Source organism: Pelodiscus sinensis, chromosome 6, assembly GCF_049634645.1.
Source record: "Pelodiscus sinensis isolate JC-2024 chromosome 6, ASM4963464v1, whole genome shotgun sequence".
NCBI classification, from domain to species: domain Eukaryota; kingdom Metazoa; phylum Chordata; order Testudines; family Trionychidae; genus Pelodiscus; species Pelodiscus sinensis.
In genome coordinates, this window is record NC_134716.1 from 83,000,305 (window position 1) to 83,023,379 (window position 23,075).

The 23,075-nt window shown below is 43.9% G+C and overlaps 2 protein-coding genes and 1 long non-coding RNA gene across 7 annotated transcripts in view; 2 read left to right on the top strand and 1 right to left on the bottom strand.

The window, feature by feature from the left end:
• Nucleotides 1-23,075, bottom strand: part of LOC106732099 (uncharacterized) — a 90,150-nt gene that overhangs the window by 58,722 nt on the left and 8,353 nt on the right. For 2 of the 5 annotated variants that reach the window (XR_012904840.1, XR_012904837.1), the window contains exons 2-3: nt 16,612-16,671; nt 11,239-11,411 (exon numbers count right to left, since the gene is read on the bottom strand). The exons of 1 other annotated variant lie outside the window; for it this stretch is intronic. This is a non-coding gene — a long non-coding RNA (uncharacterized LOC106732099). The remainder of the gene's footprint in view (nt 1-11,238; nt 11,412-16,611; nt 16,672-23,075) is intronic. 2 more of the 5 variants (XR_012904839.1, XR_012904838.1) reach the window with 1 other exon arrangement.
• On the top strand, nt 1,413-15,691 carry TMEM171 (transmembrane protein 171). Its single transcript, XM_075932251.1, is given in 4 exon segments — nt 1,413-7,937; nt 7,940-8,317; nt 10,928-11,062; nt 13,448-15,691. Coding segments are annotated over 4 exon segments (960 nt in total). The 5' UTR covers nt 1,413-7,687; the 3' UTR covers nt 13,645-15,691.
• Nucleotides 15,888-21,667, top strand: TMEM174 (transmembrane protein 174). The gene is given in 2 exon segments (XM_075932250.1): nt 15,888-20,070; nt 20,073-21,667. Coding segments are annotated over 2 exon segments (633 nt in total). The 5' UTR covers nt 15,888-19,934; the 3' UTR covers nt 20,570-21,667.

Below are 23,075 nucleotides of genomic sequence, written 5' to 3' on the forward strand. Positions count from 1 at the left end.
TTATGTGGGGCATTATGGGATACTGACCGCTAGACCCCAGTAGCCCTCCTGGGGCTCACAGATGCCCATCACTGCCCCACCACTGATAGCTGTCCCAGTGGTGACAACTGCTGATGTCAGCTAGGCATGGGCTTGCAATTAGGCCCTCTCCACCTTTTCAGCAAAAGCAGCATTCTAATGTAGACACTGACATAATTGAACCGACTTAAGATGTCTTGCATCAGTCTAACTCTCAATTCCTCCCATGTGCCCAAAACAACAGACATGTTCTTCCACAATCCCGGGGGAGGGGGGATCATAATTTGGATGAGCTTCCTGTAACTCCAGAACTCCTACTGACACATGCAAGTGATTGCAGCACCGATGAGAACACAGTTACTCAAGTAGCGCATTATAATGTATCTCACATCCAGGTTAAGCTAACCTGAATACCAATCATCTGGCTACCTCTGCTAAGAAGACATACTCTTACTATGAGATCCATATGGACAAATGCTTAAAGAAGAAAGAAAGGTTAATATTGCTACAGTAACTATGGTTCTTCGAGATATCTGATCCACATGTACACATCACCCTCCTTCCTTGCTACAGCAGGGTCCTTTAGCATTGGGATTCTGTATCAGCAAAGAAACTGAAGGACAGCTGAGCTCACTTCACCCTTTATCCTTTCAAGTAAGGTTGTGCAGGTGCATCCCCAGGGTAGTACAGTAAAACTCCGATGGTCCGGCACTCCTGATGGTCCGGCACCATCAGGAACCCGGAAGTGCTCCGGGCAGCCAGACCATTGCAGCTGCTCTGCCCCCAGCTTCCCCGATTCAGCCGCTGCTAAAACTGACCTGCGGCTGAATGGGGAAAGCCGGGGGCAGAGCATCTGGGGTGCTGCCGGGTAGGTCCCTAGCGCTGCCCCTCGGCACTGCAGGACCAACCCGGCAGCACCCCAGCTGTCCCCGAGTCAGCCGCTGCTAAAACTGACCAGCAGCTGAATGGGGAAAGCCGGGGGCAGAGCAGCTGGGGTACTGCCGGGTAGGTCCCTAGCGCTGCCCCTCGGCACTGCGGGACCAACCCGGCAGCACCCCAGCTGTCCCTGAGTCAGCCACTGCTGAAACTGACCAGCGGCTGACTCCAGGAAGCCCGAGGTAGAGCTGCTCTGCCCCGGCTTCCTGGAATCAGCCCCTGATCGGTTTCAGCAGCAGCTGACTTGGGTAAACCTGGGACAGAGCAGCTGGGGTGCTGCTGGGTTGGTCCAGTAGCGCCGAGGAGTGGCGCTGCGGGACCAACCCGGCAGCACCCCAACTGCTCTGCCCCAGGCATCCCCAAGAGCAGCTGGGGTGCTGCCGGGTTGGTCTCGCAGCGCCAAGGGTCAATGGATACCGAAGTGCGGCGCTGTGGGGACCTACCCGGTAGCACCCCAGCTGCTCTGTCCCAGGCGTCCAGATTCAGCCGCTGTTCAGAGCAGCTCTGCCTCGGGCTTCCTGTAGTCAGCCGCTGGTCAGTTTCAACAGCGTATGAATCTGGACGCCAGTTCCGACTTACATACAAATTCAACTTACGAACAAACCTACAGTCCCTATCTTGTACATAACCCGGGGACTGCCTGTATTGAGATCCCCTATTGTAACTATTGGCTAACAATGGGGCAGCAATATTGTCAACTATTGTTATAATTTGGTGCTTTTATTATGTTGTGTGTGGGGGGGGGGAGTTAAGTCCTGCCTCCCAAAATCATATGGTGAGCCCAGCTTGGCTGGAGCAGTCTGTGGCACAGCAGGCACGGCCAGTTTGGAGGTCAGGGAGCACTCTGGTTAGGGTTGCCAGGTGTCCAGTTTTGAACTGGACAGTCCAGTATTTGAGCTTTCTGTTTGGGAAACAAATTGAGAAAATATAAATGAGAAAATATAAATGTCCAGTATTTTCTAAATAATATGTAATGTAGATTGTGATGTAATGTCAGGTGTGACCGGTATTTTTGTTGAAACCATCTGGTAACCCTAACTCTGGCCCAGCCAGAACAGCTGCTCCAGCCCCACTGGCCCACTGCACCAACTCTTCCCTGTCCTCATTTAAACAGTTAACCAGTTAAACATAACATTTAACCAGTTAACTGATTAAATGGGATTTTACATTCTTAAAATAGGGGCTGTTGTAATAATTGGCCCTTCACGTTTACCCTAATTGTGAGTCGGGCCATTGTCATCCAGAGAGATCCAAACCTGATCAGGCCAGAGTGGGGGACCCAGATGACATTGCCACTTCTACCAATTCCAGCTGAGTCCAAACATGACCTGGGAGGAAACAGGATTGGCTATAACAACAAGCTCAGCCCATCTTGACTAACTTCTATTTTCCCCAAGATGATAATTACTATTATATTTTATTAGAACACAAGAATATAAGAACGGCCAAACTGAGTCAGACCAATGGTCCATCTAGCCCAGTATTCTGTCAGCCAACAATGGCCAATACCAGAGGCCCAAGAGGGAAGGAACACAACAGGTAATCCTCCCATGATCCCTCTTCTGTCATCCATTTCCAGATAAACAGAGGCTAGGGACACCATTCCTACCCATCCTGGCTAATAGCTATTGATGGATCTAACCTCCATGATTCTATCTAGCTCTTTTTTGAACCCTGTTAAAGTCCTAGTTTTTAACCATATTCTCTGGCAAGGAGTTCCACAGGTTGACTGCACTGAATGAAGAAAAACTTCCTTTTGTTTTAAACCTGGTGCCTATTGATTTCATTTGGTGACCCCTAGTTCTTATATTGTCGAAATAATGGAATAACTTTCCCTTATTCACTTTTTCCACACCAGTCATGATTTTATAGATCTCTATCACATCCCCACTTAGTCTCTTCTTTTCTAAGCTGAAAAGTCCAAGTCTTTTTTAATATCTCTTCATATGGGACCCGTTCCAAACCCCTAATGATTGCTGTTTCTCTTTTCTGAACCTTTTTCAATGTCAATATATCTTTTTTGAGATGAGGTGACCACATCTGTATACAGTATTCAAGATGTGGGCGTACCATGGTTTTATATAGAGGCAATAAGATATTTTCTGTCTTATTCTCTATCCCTTTTTTAATGACTCCTAACATTCTATTTGCTTTTTTGACTTCCACTGCAAGTTAATTGCACCTGCCCTTGCCTGCAATCCTCTGCCATTCCCCACCTCTCATATGACCCCATATCTTTTTTTTTTTTTTCATTTAAAAATTCTTTTCAGGTTAAGAACAAGAGATGTTGCTAAAATGAAAGGCTTTATTTAATATTTTATATATCAAATGCTTTAACTGTTTAGCCATTTTTGGCTAAACAGTTAAAGCCATAGTACTAAGCAGGCTGAGGTTTCTGTATGTCATACTTGAATTTTGTCCAGCAGTTTAATTTTGGACAGTGACTGGATTATGTTAACACGTTCAGCCCACTTATTCCATCTAAACTAATATAACAAGGCACACAAAGTCCTTGCCATGGTGAAACGAGGAAGTGGGAGACCTGGAATGGGATTGGAGAGAGTATAGAATCCTAGAATACTAGGACTGGAAGGGACCTTGAGAGGTCATCGAGTCCAGACCTCTGCCCTCATGGCAGGACCACATACTGTCTAGACAATCCCTGATACGACATTTATTTAACCTACTCTTAAATATCTCCAGAGATGGAGATTCCACAACCTACCTGGGCAATTTATTCCAGTGTTTGACTACCCTGACAGTTAGGAACTTTTTCCTAATGTCCAACCTAAACCTCCCTTGCTGCAGTTTAAGCCCATTGCTTTTTGTTCTATCCTCAGAGGCCAAGATGAACAAGTTTTCTCCCTCCTCCTTATGACACCCTTTTAAATACCTGAAAACTGTTATCATGTCCCCCCTCAGTCTTCTCTTTTCTAAACTAAACAAACCCAATTCTTTCAGCCTTCCTTCACAGGTCATGTTCTCTAGACCTTTAATCATTCTTGTTGCTCTTCTCTGGATCCTCTCCAATTTCTCCATATCTTTCTTGAAATGCGGTGCCCGGAACTAGACACAATACTCCAACTGAGGTCTAACTAGCGCAGAGAAGAACAGAAGAATGACTTCTCATGTCTTGCTCACAACACACCTGTTAATGCATCCCGGAATCATGTTTGCTTTTTTTGCAACAGCATCACACTGCTGACTCATATTCAGCTTGTGGTCCACTGTAACCCCTAGATCCCTTTCTGCCGTACTCCTTTCTAGACAGTCACTTCCCATTCTGTATGTGTGAAACTGAAGTGGAGCACTTTGCATTTGTCTTTAGTAAACTTCATCCTGTTTACCTCAGACCATTTCTCCAATTTGTCCAGATTGTTTTGAATTATGACCCTATCCTCCAGATTAGTCGCAACACCTCCCAGCTTGGTATCATCTGCAAACTTAATGCAATCACCTGGCCATGCGCTGAGGTGGAAATGGGAGCAATGCAGAGCCCCTATTGTGAGGGAGTAGTAGGGAATTCCTGAAATAGAAGGGAATGGGAGGGTGACACACAGAGAACTTAGAGGGAAAAGCAGAGAAATGCAAGCAGTGGTGTGTACAATGAACTTGGCTTAGGGAAGCAACAAAATGTGAATCTACTGGCCCCTCTACCCCCAGCCATGCCTGTGTGTTAAAAAACATATGGAAAAGACTTTTAATGGTGTGTTGTACTTGGAGTTCTTTTGGATAACTTTAGAACATTTCAGTTATTTTAGATCTAGCCCAGATCTTTGGCTCTGTTAGAGCCGCTTTGCATTTCTCTATTGATATACAGTCGTATATTGCTTATGATGAGACAATTGCCCCAGAATAGGGCTATCTGCAGTGGGTATAAAGCCAACATAATGGTTTTCTAGGTCACATCTCTCTGCAACAGACTCAGAAAGCATAGTTAAGAAAAGGGATTGGGTTGGGCTGCTGGCAAGCAGCAGAATTTGGAGCAGTTACACTGTGGGTCCTGTGTGATTTCCTAGCCCATATAAGTGCAAAAGTGACTTAAAACCAGTTGTTGCAACTCTCTTGGTCTTGCACTGAGGGCTCCTCAGTCACTGCTGAAGGTTCAGGCATGAGTCTTATACAATTATTTCATTAGTTTAGATTTTGAATGTTTGAGAGAGGAGAGAGAGTTGGCTATCTGGTTAGTTTGAGTGGGATTTAATGGAGGAATGTCACTGTATATTGAAATTGTATCTGATACTACTTCATATGAGTCCATGGTTTGGTTTGCTTTTAACTAAAGTTACCTGTTGATATTTTAAGGTTGGAGCTTTCAAAAGTGTATCAGAAAATGTATTCCAGGAAATGATGTCTTTGTTGAAACTACTGGGGGATGTGATTAGTTTACTTGGACTTTTGCAGTGATTTTGATCCCTGTGAGTCTTCAGCGCCATTCACTAGAATCAGTTTCTGGCTTTTTACTTTGCCTGGTAATATCTTTGTATAGCTCAACTAGTTCTCATTACTTGTTCCAGTGAGAATATCATGCTCTTTAGAGTGTTTCCAAAGTGAATGGAAAAAAACTGCACCATACACAATTTTTTACAAATGTTTGGACCTTTTTACCTGTGTTAGTTTCTGCAAATACTGTATTTTAAATTATTGAACGTAGAAAGTCCTTCCTAAGACCTAGCAAATCTGCCCTGAACTTCTCCAGTATAAGCTCTGGTGTTCTTTGGCTAATGAATGCTAAGAAAATGTTGGCATTTAATCTTTCCTTTATAATCTTTCCACTTTATAATTAACTATTCTTCATAAAATTGCATTTTAAAGGGTTTCTGACTCTTGATGTGTAGGACACAAACCTTATTATGACCTATAAGAATTTTTATTTTAAACACCACCATTGTAACAGTTTTGTTAGGGAAGGACAGACTAGTAGACTCAAGGAAGATTATTAACAAAAATGAATCCAGTTTAAGTGTCAGTTTCATCAGTACTTGTGTTATATTACAGTTACTCCTAACTAAGGGATAAAGTTCTTTAGTTTACAGTTCTGTCAAAACTTCTAATTTGTCTTACTGTAAAGCTTTACACAAGCCCACTGCTATCCATAGGGAAGTCTTAAGCAATCCACATTGTCAATAGGTTCCTTAGCTAGCAGTTGCAAAGGATGTTCTCAACAAAGAGGTAAATTTAGAGCAATACCCACAATCATGAAGAAACACTTAACAGACTTCATAATGAGAGTTTCTACATTAGCCAGCCAGTGTAATTAACAGTGGCTAGCTGAATTTTTCTACTTCATTTGGTATCTCAAGACAAGCGGTCAGCTGCTGGACTTTGTTCCTCCCTGCAATAAGCTACAGACACAGCCCTTCCTCCTTGAAGTCTGCAGTAGTCCTTTTGTTTTTCTTTGGTCTTAAGCTTATCACATTTTGTCTTGCCTCTGTCCTATATTACTGTAATTTTTATTATTTGGCAGCTCTCAATAAATAATAAATCTGGTTATTTTGTACATTTTAATTATGTAAAAAATGCGATGTTACTCTTAAAAGTGGCTATGTAAAAATGGCAGTTAGTCAATAGACTTGCACCCTTTTGTTGCCAGTCATGTTTGCATATTCTACTGATGAATATTAATTTACCAGGGTTTTATTTATTTTGTTTTAGCCGTGTAGAGATAATACAGCTAAATGGAAAGTGAGATGGATTTTGTTTGGGCTCACTTATTTCAACAGTCATCCTTCATCTGCAAAAAAATATAATTTATTTATGAACAAGAAAGATCGTAATTGACTTTCAGCTTGCAAATTGTCTGAAGGGCAAGCACTTGGAGAAGACATTTCTAATTTACAAAAAGAGCAAATTTGTTTCTTGCTGACTTTTGAATCCATAATAATACAACCTCAGCATGCTACCTTTACACACTCACCTTTCAGATCAGAACCATAATTTGTCTCTAGTGTCCTAGCTCTTTCAGTTACACTGCTACAGGAAATTCTTTTATGGAAAGGAGCTGACATGTCCGTCAGCTGGCTGAATGAGGAACAACAAACCCACATGCTTTCAACAGGCAATCTCTTTCAAGCTTTACTGGTAAATGTCGTCTATCCAACAAAACCCCTCCAGTCAAGGTTCTCTTCTAGCATGTGGAGAAGGACCAGCCCTGCATTCCCTTCCAATTTTTTCTCTTGAACAATAGCGTCAATCCTTAATGAGATGTTCACCTCTCTAGTTGCCCACAAAAGCAGGACTTTCTCCCAATCTTCCTCTTTCATTATGGTTCCCTTTCATATACCTATGACTTTCTAGGCATGTGTCATCAGCCCCTATATCCAGGGCTTCTGAAAGTTGGAGGTAAACTTGGTAATTTTTCCTTTTAAGGATATACCCCTCATAGGGTGACATCCTCTTAAGTAGAATTGGGTAATTATAGTCATTATTCCCTTAATTATATTACAATAATGTGGTATAAATATGAAGTTCATGATCTCCCTTTATCTGCCTTATAACCCATGTCTATTTCCATGAAGCTTTTGTTCTAAAATGAGATGTTTGGGAATATACTAGCTTTAGACCATTGGACAGGATGAGAAGTAAGTGCGGACAAAAAGTATACAATGTAGTTACCCACATACGCTCTAATTTCAATTATATTTGCATTCACAGATCTTCAGAAATTTTCTACCTCTTTGAACACTAACAGGAGATGATATCTTTCTGCCTTGCTTGAAGAGACATTTTTTTAATGTGTGCAGTTGTTGCTGTTCCCAGACTTGGTAGGGAAGGAAATAATAAACATCATAGGAATTTTTTTGTCCTTTTTGTTTTTGGAGTTGCATTACTATGCATTGGATTTCTGCTTTCAATCTTTATTTTACAGACATGCCCATCTGGAACCTTCAGTGACTGTAACAGGGCCCTTAAGATTGCTGGGCCTGTGCTTGTTGCTGTTGGATTAGTTTGTGCCTTGCTGGCACAATCAAGAGCTAGGTTGTACCAAGACAGAGACAGATGCAAGGTGAGCAGGTGTACAGTCTCATTTTTTGTCAAGGGAACTGTCAGTTTGCCCATTTTCTTATCTTTGGAGTTTTGTTTTTAGGTAGTGGAATGCTAATTAGTTTTCTGGGAATTTGGGTTCCTGGATGTAGCCAAGAAAGGCAGAGTCTACAGTATAATCAAACCAGCATTTCTGATATTGAACTCCCAAGCTGTGGATTTCTGCCTCTTCAAATCATAGGTCCTTTGATTGTGGTTATTGGATTAAGTTTCTTCGTAATAGCTCATATTAAAAAGAAAACTAATTTAAATCTCAGCCAAGAATCCTTTGAAAATGGAGAACAGCCTCAGAGTCCAGAATCACTTGAAGTTACCACAGGTAGGTAAATGCATGTACTTGAAATTTGAAAGCTAGTTTTACTAACCTGCATGCTAGTTTCTATTGTGTGTAGTTTAACATACGAAATGAGAAACAAGTCATATTATGGAAACATGTAAAGTGTAGTTAATTCAGTTGTCTTTCTTCAGGGCAAAATGCCTTTTGAATTACAAAAAGCCACCAATGGCAAATGTGGAAGAAACCGTGCTATCTAGCATAAGTAGTCGCAATCCTATTTCCTTTCCCAGACAATGAAATAGGCATTTATAAAATTTAGGTGTCATGGCTTTTTTAATTACTATATTGAAAATACAGGTTAGCTTGGAATTCTGTTCTATCATCCCCTGAAATAGAGGATTCCAATGAGTCAGAGACAATGTGCAGCAGAAGGTAGCGCTTATTTGTGCCACTATTTTAATTCTGGGTGAATATAGTTCATAGGTTTTAAACTATATGTTTAGTGATCTGTTCCAATCAAGCAGGTGGTATTGAGCAGCAAGGTGGTTGATTTGTCACCCATTCCTCCTGAAATCTATTGCACAAACAATTCTGCCTTCATTCTGCCTGACATAAGGACTATTTAACTTGCTGCTTAAAAGGAAACAGTGAAGGTTTGGGAGGCTGATATCAGAGTATATGAGGGGCAATTTTAAGAAATAGTCTTTGAGGGAGAAAACAAAACTAATACACACACTATGGCGAGTTCTAATAGAAGTAAAATATACAAACAGGCTACGTCTAGACTGGCATGATTTTATGGAAATACTTTTAATGGAAAAGTTTTTCTGTTAAAAGTATTTCCGCAAAAGTACGTCTAGATTGGCACAGATAGTTTTGCGCAAAAGTGCTTTTGCGCAAAAGCATCCGTGGCCAGTCTAGATGCGATTTTGCGCAAGAAAGCCCCGATCGCCATTTTAGCCATCGGGGCTTTTTTGCTCAAAACAATTCTTCCCTGTCTACACTGGCCCTCTTGAGCAAGTATTCTTGCACAAGAGGGCTTTTTTCCCCGAGTGGGAGTGTGAAAGTATTTGCGCAAGAAGCACTGATTTTGTACATCACTAAGTCAGTGCAGTGCTCTTGCGCAAATTCAAGCGGCCAGTGTAGACAGCTGGCAAATTTTTGCGCAAAATCTTGCCAGTCTAGACGCACCCACACACTAAGATCAGGCCTGAACTTAAAATGTGGATTGGCATAAGTTGTTGGTTCCATCGCCTTATCACAGTGGTGGGCAACCTGCAGCCCGTGCACCCTCTCTATACTCCCTTCCTCATGCACCTGCATTTCCTACTCCTTCCCATCTCTCCCAGCACATTCAGAACTCCATGAATCCACTGATTCATGCTTCTTTCCTGCTTCCCTTCCTTCCCAGAGCTTGAATGATTCAAATCAGCTGTTTATGACTGTTCAAGTTGTGGGAGGAGTGGGTATGGGGTGCAAATCAGTGGATTCATGATGCTCCAGAAGTGCTGGAAGGGAAGGGGAGGAGTAGAAAGTATGGGGCTCCAGTGCCCGCATGTGTGAGTCGTGGAGAAGGAGGGCTAAGGAGGCGGTGCACATGCTGCTGATGGAACCTCAGTGAGCTGCAGGTTGCCCACCACTGCAGCCCTCTGAGACAAAGGAGGGCCACTTATGCGCCCCACTCACTAGTCTTGAGTGTCCATCTCTACCTTATCAGAATCACTTTATTTAGGCAACAGGTGCTCTGCTCAACTTTAGTATTAATGTTGTTGTATGAATGGTCCCTGCAAAATGCTATTTGTGTGTGTTTAGTAAGCCAGCAATCACTTCCTCTCCTACAGCATATTGGAAAAGATCTAAATTCTGTTGTCTTCCTTGAGGGGCCTATGTTCAGAATAGGGTGACTAAGCAAACATATAAGGAGCATCCTTTATGCAGAGCAAGTTCATGTGATAACATGAAGTATTAATGTTGGGTAGATAGGTGTTGCCTAATTACTGTCATTCTGGGAAGATGATTGAAACACTTTCCAAGAACAGAGGTTCAGTTTTACATAAACTTGAGAGACAAAGACACAAAAAGTTGAATAGGAAAAGGAGAAGTGGTTCTTGTACCTGTTTAATTAGGAGAACTAGCTGACTGTTGGCTAGTGGACTAGTTGGCTGTCCACTTTAAAAACTAAAACCCCTTCAAAATTCAAAGTTCTGAATAAGATAAATGATACTTCATTGTCCAACTTCATAGCATGTTATGTCTAATTAGTGTTCAGATTAAGCAGTGCATAATTATAGGCTACGTCTAGACTGGCATGATTTTCCGCAAAAGCATCTGCTTTTGCGGAAAAACTTGCCAGCTATCTACACTGGCCGCTTGAATTTCTGCAAGAACACTGACTTCCTACTGTCTGACATCAGTGCTTCTTGCGTAAATACTATTCTTCTCCCATTCTGGCAAAAGTACTTTTGCGCAAAGCTTTCATGCAATAGGGCCAGTGTAGACAGCTCAGATTTGTTTTGTGCAAAAAAGCTCCGATCGCAAAAATGGCGATCGGGGCTTTTTTGCACAAAAGCGCGTCTAGATTGGCACAGTAGAGAGAGGGGCAGCAAAGGAGTTAAATTTTCATATATTACTAGTGATATTTTTTCTCTTTAGGTGATGCTGTAATGACATTTCCACCACTTCGTTTTATTGACTCTTTATCACCACCTATAACTCATAAGCCACTTGCCACCAACCTTCCTATGAGTGAAAATCCTCTACCATACCACAGTATTGTAAATAATGGATAAGAGAGTCTTCATGTTTGTTTGCCAGAATCTGCAATGTTTAAGTTTAGGTTGAAACGTAGCTAGGACAACACTCTTAACCATCATGTATTTTATGCTTAACAACTATAAATTTTTCCAGTAAATCACCAAATTTCTTCCTTTTAATATTTTATCTTAATTTTAAACTATTCTTACCTGAATTGCACAAGGATACCTGTCTCCTGGTTTCTGAACCCTAACTGATGAAATTCTTCCTGTTCATACTGGATAGAAAATTCTTCATGAAGTAAAAAGAATGCCTTGGAGGACAATCAGGATCAAACTCTCAGGCTGTTGGAAGGCTTCATTAAAATAATGAGCACCTTCATCTGAGGAGTCAGAGAATGGAGTATTGTAATTTCAATAATTAGGGTTTTAGAACGTCTAACTATTATAAGGAAGGAAAAAGTAAGGCTATAGTGGATTATGGCAAGAAAGATGGAACAAAGTTAAGGAGAAGAGATACGAAAATCTCTTCTGTTTCTAAGTGACTATTCTGCTTTTTCAAATGTTGTCAGTGAAATATAAAAAGCCCTCTTTTGTAGGAAACTAGATTTACCTGGCGTTGCTCGGGTCCTTAATTCAAATAAGTTTTTAAAACAGCAAATACGCCTGTAGCACTTTACCCCTAATCTAAACTAGGGGATAAATTCAAATTAAGAAATGCAACTTCAGCTATGTTAATTGCGTACCTTAAGTTTTGCCCAGGCCAGTTAAGTATCTTATGTCGAATTTTGGTGCCGTCCACATTGTGGGAAGTTCAAGGGAGTGTACGCTTCCTTTGACTTCCCTTACTTCTTGTAGAAGCAGGACTACCAGTATCGATGGGAGCACCCCTCTCAGTTTGAATTAGCGTGTCCTTACTAGATTTGCTAATTCAAACCTCGGAAGATTGACTGTGACTGCTTCCATCTTACCTGTAGTGTAGACTTGGTCTTAGAGACTAACAAAAATATACATGTAGTATAATGAACTTTTGTGGGTAAAGCCCACATGTTTTTCTTCATTTAAATCATTGCTCTGGGGTGGAGCTGGGGTTGAGGGATTCAGGATGCAGGCTGTTCTGGGGAAAGAGGGAAACCCCAGACCTCTCAACATAGCAGCTTTGACCCAGGTGAGAAATGCAGTGGGCAGAGGCTGGGATACAGACACACAAACTCTCAAACATATAGTATATATCTGGCCCCTTGCTCTCCCCTTTAGTCATTCTACAATATAACTGTCCCACCTACCAGACCCCTTCCTTTCCATTTTATGAGAAACAATGAAATTTCAGGCACATCCCGTTGTCCTGGCACAACGTAGCCCTTGCCTTGCTTTAAGTTAAGCTAAGAGGAATCTGCACACCAAGTTTGGAGGTCTTATCTCATGCCATTTAGAAAGAGTTCTTGAACAAATGGACACACAGACAGACAGACGCACAAAGTGTCTAAAACAGGCCTGGGCAAAATATGGCCCACGGGCCGGATTTGGCTCACCAAGCCAATGGATCCAGGCCGTAAAGGCAGCAGAGATCCCCAGGAAGGCTCCCCTGCTTGCCCTGCATGCCATGCAAAAACACAGCTGCAGGGCTCCATTTCTGTTTTAAAACTGGAGAGGAGGGGGAATTTTCAGGACCTGCCCTACCCCCAGCACAATCCCATTGGCCAGTTTCTGCCCAGAAACCAGCCAATGGGAGCTGCTTGTTGGAATAACAGGCAGCCAAAAAGAACCACACACCCTCTCCTCAGCTCAGGTATTCAATGAAGCATGTGGCCAGGCAAGCAGGCTGGCTGGCTAGGAAACGTATTAAGCAGGAAAGTCTCTTGGCCACAGCCTGCTTCTGGCACCCCACTCCTCTGCCCCCCTCAACATACCCAAACCCTCTGTCTCGTTATCCCCTTCCAGATCTGGCACCCCAATCTCCTGGTCCCAGATCACAATACCCTCTTACCCATGGTCACATCCCAAATCCCTGCACTCCAGTTCCCTGCCCTATATCACAACCGCCTCCTTCACCCAAACTCCCTCCCAGACTCCAGTCTCTCTACTGTACCCAGTTCCTTACCCCAAGCTCCCTTCTGCATCCAACCTCCATCCCAGAACCTGCATCTCCTCCATTACTATCATAGAAGAGTATGGTCCTCAACCACTTTCCAAAATCTTGGAGTGGTCCCCTCCCCATCAAATTATTCCCCTCCCCTGGTCTAAAATATATAGTAGATGTGGAAAATATGTTGCTGCAGTGAGACAATCTTTTTAGGAAAAAAAGGCAGCTTGAACACACTGGCTTCATGTACACTGCATGTGCATGTATAAAATGGAAGGATGATTTGGCTCAGTATAAATGAGATAAGAATGTACTAATGTGTAACGTTTTGCAGGACCCAACTTGCACATGTTCAAGGAATGGTTTCTGTTAGAGAGTATGAACCACTATATACTATTCCTGGGAGCAGTTCATCTTCAGAGTTCTTACCTACTCTGCATCTTCCATTGGAATTGCTGCCAAAATACGAAGAGAGAAAATCAACAGTAAATGCTCCACCCCCTCCTCTTGGTCTGGTTCCTGCATGGCTTTAGCCTCTTCTGAGCCTTTCTCACAAAGAACTGTGAACTAAGTTCATTTTTCTGTGGAATCGTACACTTCAATTTTCATTTTTTAAACTTATTTTTATGATGCAAACATTAATGTTGGTTGTATCTATAACTGCCAAACAGCATCACATAAATTACCTGTTTGGGTTTAAAGAAATACTATGTAACTTTAAAATATTTAGAACAACAGCATTAATAGTTTGAACTGCAACCATGTTAGATGTTCATATTTTGTTATGGATCTACTGTCTATTTTTAGCTTCTTTTATAATAGAAATTAAGTTGAACACCAGCTTTTTAATTTTGATCAACTCGAATTAAATAGTTTCAGAGCTATGGCAAATAAATAATGGCTTTATAAATATATGTTATTGTTCTCTGGAAAGTACTTGCAGGCCAAGTTTGCAAAATATCCATTTATTTACTTAGTTTAGATGCAGTCAGTGCATGCTAGTAATATTTCATTTTAGTCTGTCTCGTAACAAATGCCATATAGTTTAATTTAGAACATGTATGTTTACAGTAGTAATCCCCATAAAAGTCAGGTTTAGCCACCAATTAAGAGCCTCAAGACAAAGTTGAAAATAGTTAATGCTTTAATACTTTAACTATGGATGACTGTTCTAATAGGAATTACTGCTATTATAAATCACTTTGATTTCTCCCAGCAGTTTCAACTGATTTTTAAGTTGGACGCTCTTGTGTGGCTATACTGTATTTAAAAATCAGTGTTTTCCAGAAGGAGAGATTTTTCATCTGCAATTAAAAGAAAGGACATTGTATCTAAGACATGAGATGTACATTTAACTGGCAACTTGAGAGAGAGCAAGCTTAGCATATCTATTAAGACTCCTTTCAGATACATAGCATCTGCTTCTCTTACTAACTTCAAAGTACCTTCCAAAAAGGATCAGCACCTTATATCCAGGAACTTAAGGGCTCAGTCCTTCAGGATTTTTTAAATTCTTGGACAAAAAATTAAAAGAAATTTAGAGCCAAGGGTCACATATAAAAAAAGCACAAAGCTCCAACCCTTTCCAACATGAGATACATGTGTCAGTCTAAGTACCGAACCTTCACTTGGAACCCCTTTCCTGGTGTTAGCAGAAATGGCTGAAGATTAATTGGGGCCCTGGACAAAAAGAATTTAGACCTCTCACGCCTCCCTCTCCATGGGCCTCATCCCAGCTCCTCTTCTCCCCCAAGGCCACGCCACTTGAGCAGGCCACAAACTGAAGCTGGACTGTGGTAAGAGCCACTGTCTCCCCCTGTTGTCCTGCACTCTCTTCCATGGCCTTGCACCGCAGGCCCATCATACTCCTTGCCTCTTGGCCACGAGACCTACCCTGACCATAGCACCCCCATGCAAGGGCAGGCCAAGTTTCACCTTCTTTCCAAAAACTACTGCCTCTATGGATTGGCATCAGGATATACCTGCCAAAATTAAAAGTACCAGGCTCAGAATGGCATAAGTGCTAAATTGCAGTAGGTACGTAGCATTAAGATTTACACACCTCCTCTAGTGGCCAAGATGCATGCTCTCAGTATGTTAGAATACACTCAACAAGGCCATAATGACAAGATTTTCATTAGAGACACAAGGCGGATGATGTAATATCTATTATTATACCAGCATTTGTTGGTGGGTGAGACAAGCCTTCAAGCTTATAGGCCTGGCAAAGAGCTCTATGTAAGCTTGAACATCTGTCTCTTACCAACAGAAGTTTGGTCAATAAAAGCTATTACCTGACCCCACTTTGTCTCACTAATAGCCTGGGCCCAATAAGGAAACAACACCACTCTATACCAAAATAAAGGGTTCACATTAACAGCCCAGAGAGACCATCATTACAGGGCACTATATTCAGGATTGACATTTCTAGCATAATGTTGTCATTGCACCAAGGCACTAGCATAATGAGGTACATATAGCAGGGCCTGAGTGCCAGAAATTCCAGGACAAGCATACTGGGATCTACACAGCAAGCTAGCACTGTAAGGCTACGTCTAGACTGGCATGATTTTCCGGAAATGCTTTTAATGGAAAAGTTTTCCATTAAAAGCATTTTCGGAACAGAGCGTCTAGATTGGCATGGACGCTTTTCTGCAAAAGCACTTTTTGCGGAAAAGTGTCCGTGCCAATCTAGACGCGCTTTTCCGCAAAAAAGCCCCGATCGCCATTTTCGCGATCGGGGCTTTTTTGCAGAAAACAAAGCTGAGCTGTCTACACTGGCCCTTTTGCGCAAAAGTTTTGCGCAAAAGGACTTTTGCCCGAACGGGAGCAGCATAGTATTTCCACAAGAAGCACTGATTTCTTACATGAGATCGTAAGTGCTTTTGCGGAAATTCAAGCGGCCAATGTAGACAGCTGACAAGTTTTTCCGGGAAAATCAACTGATTTTCCAGAAAAACTGGCCAGTCTAGACACAGCCTAAGAGTGCAAGGGTTCAACTAATCATAAGGGCACCTGCAAACAGCTGTACTAACAGCAGGTTTTACACTATTGGTCCAATAGAAGTTGCATGGTAGGGCACTAATTTGCTCTTGCCAATTGATTACCAGTTTTCAAGAGTAGCAGGACAAATGCCCAGTTGCAAAATGAGGTGTAGAGAGGTGAGTGGTGGGGGTCGGGCCAGCCCTGCATAGGAGGAGGGAGGCTGGGCCAGCTCCCTGTGGGGCACGATAGAAACTCAGGCCAACTTTGTGCAAGTGGCTGGGACTGGGGGATGGGAGAGGGAGCTTGTGGCAGTGCCACAGTTGGCTTGGGAAAGCAACTCGCCTATCTCTGTATGGGGAGTCCCCCTCCCATAGCTCCATCTTCCACCCAAGGCAGGACCTCAGAGGGAAGAGGGGGAACACAGTGGAGAAGCAGAGCCAAGATGCAGGGGGAGAGGAAGAATGGGGCAGGGCAGATTCTGAGCTGTGATCCAGAATAAATTAAATAGAGCTTACGTGGATCTTGAATACTCCATAGGCCTTGTGTGAGTCATCTGCCAGGGGTTAAATTTCACCCTGGAAGCAGAAAAAAATGCTTAATTTAGGGAAGAAAATTAGGGTTTTAATTTAAATACTTCAAATTCTATCATCCACCCCAAACAGCAAAACACTGCTCTAGCCCATTTTAAGCAATTCAAGGTACCAAGGACCTAGGACAGAGCCAGGCAAAATATAGTCTATGGGCCAGATACAGTCCACCAAGCTGCTGGGTATGCCCCATAGGCATAGTCAAGCCCCTTGCCTGCCCCATCTCTGCATGCTACTCAGAAAAGCTGGGTGTGAGGCTTGGTTTGTCTGTGAATAGCTGCGAGCCCAGGGTGGAACGGCTTTGCACAGTGCCCCTGCCCCCAGCACAATCTTGCAGTTCCCATTGGCTGGTTTCCAGCTAATGGGAGATGCCTGTTTGAAGAACAAGCAGCGCATGAAGTACTCTTGCTGCCGCCCCTTGGGCTCACAGCTATTCACGGACATACATGCCCTGAAGTTGACCTCTCTGAGAAGCCTGCCTGGGCATGGAAGCAGGGAACCTGATGGGCTGTTGGCTGGGATTTGCATCTCCTGGCCAGAGCCTGCCTCTGGTACCCCAGCTTTTCCCTCCTCCCATCCCTCTGTTCACCCACTCCTGCCCCCTACCCCAGATAACCTAAACCCTCTGCCCCTCTCCTACACCAATACACCCTCTCAGACCCTGCACTCCAATCACTTGCTGCAGATTACAACCCCTTTATTCACCCAAACTCCCACCCAGATCCCACACCCCAATCATTTAGCTCAAGCTTCCTTCTTTACCCAACTTCCATCCCAGACCCCATGCCTCCTCCATTAATATCATGGAAGAGTGCACCCCTTGACCACTTGACAATTCTTGGAGTGGGCCCCTGGAAAAATTATTGCCCAACCCTGGCCTAGGAAGAAGTCAATTGTACTTTTCATTTACTCCTGGGTGGTGTCTACACTGTGCGATCTTGCGTAAAAGCGGACACTCTTGCGCAAAAACTTGCTGCCTGTCTACACTGGCCACGTGTTCTTGCGCAAGTAAATTGACGTGCTAATGTATGAAATCAGGGGTTCTTGCGCCAGAACTCTGACGCTCCCACTCAGGAATAAGCCCTTTTGCACAACTGTTCTTGCGCAAGAGGCCAGTGTAGATAGGCAACATGAATTTCTTGCGCAAGAAAGCCCTATGGTTAAAATGGCCATCAGAGCTTTCTTGTGCAAGAGAGTGTCTATACTGACATGGATGCTCTTGTGTAAAAGCACGTCTCTTGCGCAAAAGCACATGCCAGTGTAGACGCTCTCTTCTGGAAGAGTTTTTGCACAAGAAGCTGCCAGTGTAGCCATAGCCCCTGTTGTGTATCTATCAGTAAAACGTATCACAGAGTATAGGTGATGCTTACAGCTTAGTAGTGGATCGTGTATCCTGGAAAGCAGTAACTAAACTACATGTAAGGGCCATTGTAAATAACTTTAACTGAAGACGTGCTTCCAATAAAAAGTGTTTACTTGACTTTTGAGTTTCTAAATGGAAATATCAACTAGGAATAGAGATGACATTATACCTCTCTACACCAACGGTAATAATGTATCTAATTCTAGTATCTACATTTTTAAATTGTAACCCTTCTGCCAGGGTGAGCCAGCAGTAGCTAGTGCAGGATTCAATATCTAGGGAGTCCTTTAATAGAATCATAGAACACTAGAACTGGAAGGGACCTCAAGAGGTCATCAAGTCCAGTCTCCTGCCCTCACAGCAGGACCGTTGATACAACACAGAACTGAGTGGAGACCTCACCCAGTAATCTGGGACAATTATATACCACGCCTGGTCATCTCCCCACTCACAAGCCCAGAGTGTGTTTGCAATGTTTTCCCAAATTAAATCTGAGTTGTTTCCCTCCTTTTATTATAAGTTTCTTTTTTACAAGCAGAACTTATAAACATAAACCATGAGTAAGAGACCCATCCTCCAAGTAGGGTGGGCAGTGCCCTTTACCCTTCAGGTTCTTAAATCCAGCAACCAAAAAGCCCCTTTCACATGCCTCACCCTTCTCTGCACTCCCCTCAGTCCCCCCTCCACAGTTGTTAATGGCCGCTCACCATGGCTCTCCACTGTCGCAACTTTCTGCCACCACCCTGCTGCCTGCTTATTTACTAGTTGATTTTCTATCATCTTCTTCTGCCGCCTGCCTCTCTGTTGTGATCTCTGCACATCAGTCTCTTAGTAATTTTCAGCTCTTTTGCAGGCTGGGCAGAAACACTGGCCCCATCTCAAGTGATTTCAGCTCTCAGTGATTTAGCTCTTAGCAGGCAGGGCAGAAACTCAGTCCTACCATGACTGGTTTCAGCTCTGATTGAGACGTTTAAACAACAAAAGAGGCTCCTAATGAAAGAAGTCAGTTTAGATCAGAGCTACTCAACTTTGGAAGCCCCAGGGGCCACAATGATACAGTGCATGCTGAGGGCCATGACTTAAGTGTGAAGACCTTTATATTGACTACTTTTTTGGTTTGGCTCCCACCCATGAGCCATGTGTTGAGCTCCACGTAAACCCAAACCGCATCGCAGGCCGCAAAGGAATGGGCTGTGGGCCTCATGCAGCCCATGGGCCACGTGTTGAGTAGCCCTGGTTTAGATGATCACAACCTCTTTTGACCTTAAAAAAAAATCAAGGATCTTTAACAGTTTTGTTTTCAGATCATGAAAGTTCTGGACTCCAAAGTTGTGACATAAGTCCAGCCTTAACTATAAGTATCACAGTACCAAGTGTTGCAAAGCATTCAGCCTAATTATGTTCTACTTGTGGTGCATTTTCTTGATATACAACCCTACCGATTTTGGTTATGGGAGTGATTGCCCCCAGAGGATTAACAGAGTCATCTCAGTGCTAGTGCCCAAATATATGTATGTTGTCAATATGTTGGAAATTGAGATATGGCAGCTATATGTCTCTCTAAGTAAGCATTGGTGCCATAAGAAACAGCCAAAGTTAAATAATAGGACAAATAGAAGGACAAACAGTCATGAAATATTAAAGCAGTTTCCAGAAGTAAGCACCCTAGCAATAGATAATTCAAGGCATTTTAAGAGAACCACTTCAGGCTTCACTTCCCAGACCTTTATTCTTCCAAGCAAAGTTTATTCCTTCGCATGATGCACTTAGTTAACCATACACATGCAAAGTTCTTATATAACTAATCTGACCCATTGCTTTTAAATGCAACCTAAGATCTCTTATAAATTCCATCTCACTTGAGACCAAAGAAAACTGATGTATATCAATGGAGCAGAACAACAGCAGTATTGAAGATTTCTCTTTCAGTGTATTTTCTGTCAGTCCATATCAGGCCAACAGATCTGATGTCCTGGTGTCAGAGGATGACAAAGCTGGTACCACTTTACTCTTTTCAGGTGCATTTTAGGGGTGGTGGAAATCACTTTCACAGTAATGCAATGGATTTAATATGCTGGCATTATTCACCTTGAGCGGACTCAGCTATTCGGGCCTATTCTGCTCTCTGTTGGTGTGACTTTTGTTTTTATTGCCATGTGCAAATTTAAAATACTGCTACGTGAATCTTGCAAAGAACATTATGAAAGTGCATCAACTACAGACTTGCCTCCAACTGGGTTATCCCTTATTTTCACTAGAATTAACCAATTTATAACTTCACATGGTGCTACAGTGGTACAGTACATCCCTCCTCCTTATCCCGCCCACAAAGACATTGCTGTGAATCCTGCCTGTCTGCATCCAGTGCTCAATCATTGTGATGCTGCTTTCCCCAGTGATTCAACAATTCTTTCCCCAATCTCTCTTCTGTACCATACTGTCCACTCTCTGGATAACCCAACTTTTACTGAAGATGAAAACTACTCAGCTTATATGGTAGCAGACACACAAGATGAGAGGTGACTCAACTGAAACATTTATTAGTTAATATGGATCCAGTTATCTGAAATTATAAACCATTTCATGGCTACATCTACACTGCAGGGTTCTCACCTAAGAGAGCGTCCACACTTGTGCAATAAAGCTCTGATGGCCATTAACAGAATGGCCATCAGAGCACCTGTGCTTTTTCTGATAGGCTGTTTTTGCACAAGAAACCTGTTTGCCATCCAGACACACCTTTTTGCACAAGAGCTCTTGCATAAAAAGGCTTATTCCTCATAGAAAGAGGAATAACGCTTGTGCAAAAAGCCCTCTCATCTTACTATGTACTGTAAATTTTCTTGCACAAAATCGCACAAAAACTCTGCAGTGTAGATGTAGCCCATATGTGCTAAGTAGTATTGTTACTAAGGCTGTGTCCAGACTCAGGGGTTTTTTCGAAAAAAGTAGCCTTTTTTCGAAAAAACTTCCCCTGCGTCCAGACTCAAGCCGCGTTCTTTCGAAATTAATTCGAAAGAACGCAGCTTTTCTTTCGATGGCGGTAAACCTCATTTCACGAGGAAGAACGCCTTCTTTCGAAAGTTCCTCTTTCGAAAGAAGGCGTTCTTCAATGTAAATAGGACTTCTTCAAAAGAGAGCATCCAGACTCACTGGATGCTTTCTTTCGAAAAAGCAAGCCGCTTTTTCGAAATTTCTCCGTGCAGTCTAGACGCTCTCTTTCGAAAGAGGCTCTTTCGAAAGATGCTTTCAAAAGAGCCTCTTTCAAAAGAGGCTTGCAGTCTAGACATAGCCTAAGAGTGCTAAGCAGTAGTATCATCCAGGCAGACGCGTCTTTGCTCTGCTTTGCCCGCGTGTCCCGCCGCTTTGCTCCCCATCCCTCTGGTCTGCAGACCAGGGAGACGGGGAGCAAAGCAGAGCAAAGCCGGGGAGCACGCGGGCAGCGGACAGCCCAGACGCGTCTGCAGACCAGGGAGACGGGGAGCAAAGCAGAGCAAAGCCGCGGAGCACGCAGACAGCCCAGACGCGTCTGCAGACCAGGGAGATGGGGAGCAAAGCAGAGCAAAGCCGTGGAGCGCTCGGGCAGCGGACAGCCCAGACGCGTCTGCAGACCAGGGAGACGGGGAGCAAAGCAGAGCAAAGCCGCGAAGCACGCGGACAGCCCAGACGCGTCTGCAGACCAGGGAGACAGGGAGCAAAGCAGAGCAAAGCCGCGGGGCATGCGGGCAGCGGACAGCCCAGACGCGTCTGGGCTGTCCGCTGCCCGCGTGTCCCGCCACTTTGCTCCGCGTCCCCCTGGTCTGTAGACCAGGGGGACGGGGAGCAAAGCAGAGCAAAGCCGCCGCTCTGCTCCCCGTCCCCCTGGTCTGCGGCTGAACTGGACCAACCCAGCAGCGGGGGGGACCAACCCAGCTGAACTGGACCAACCCAGCAGCACCCCAGCTGCTCTGCCCCAGGTGTCCCCAAGTCAGCAGCTGCTGAAAATGACCAGTGGCTGACTACAGGAAGCCCCTGCCCCGGGCTTCCTGGAATCAGCCGCTGATCAGTTTCAGCAGCAGCTGACTTGGGGATGCCTGGGGTTCTTAAGTTGAATCTGTATGTAAGTCAGAATATCTATGGAACAGCGGATCAGCTTCTGCAAAACTCCACCTCTTTTCTAGAAGATAGACTTTCAGGAGCTGGTGTAATATGAATGCAGAGATGATTGTGAAAAAGGAAAGTTTTAAGGGAATATTCTGAAGGATCATTTCCTCCAGTATCTTAAAATTTCTGCCATGATACTTAGATTGAAAACTGTTTGGGGCATGGACTGTCTTTGTGTTCTGTGTCTGGACAGCACATCGCACCAAGTCCTTAACTGGTGCTCTTGATCACTGTGATAATACAACTAATAGCAATAATCTATACTATTTATAAAAGGAGAGGTGTCCGTCATGCCGTCTGTTACAGAGAACATTTGAGAAGACTTGAGAAGTTTCTAGGAGGAGGCAGGCCCCCAACCCCACCTACAGCCCCGTCCTCTCTGCTGAGGCCCTGCCCCCACCACGGGGAGGAGTGGAGGAGGAGCAGCACACTGAGCATGCACGCACCCCCGCCATGTGTGGTGCCCCAGCATCCCCAGAGCAGCAGAGAGGAAAGAGGACATATGGCCCCAACACTCTCCTTGCCCCCAGGAGCAGAGAGGAGGGAAGAGACCTCACGGCCCGAGTCTCCCTGCCCCTGGGAACAGCAGGGAGGAAGGAGGCCACATGCGCACGCCCCACCAACACCACAGGGCGGGGAAGAGCATGTATGTGCCCCAGTATCCCTAGAGCAGTGAGGCGGGAGGAGGCCCCGTGGCCCAAGCCTTCCTGGCCCTAGGAGCAGCAGAAAGTGAGGGGGCTACATGGCTCCAGCCTCCCCGGCCCCAGGAGGCCGCGCGGCCCAAGCCAGCCCAAGCCTCCCTGCCCTGGGTAACAACAGGGAGGGAGGAGAGCACATGCATGTCTACCATCACAATGGGACAGGTAATACTAGCAGTAATAAAATG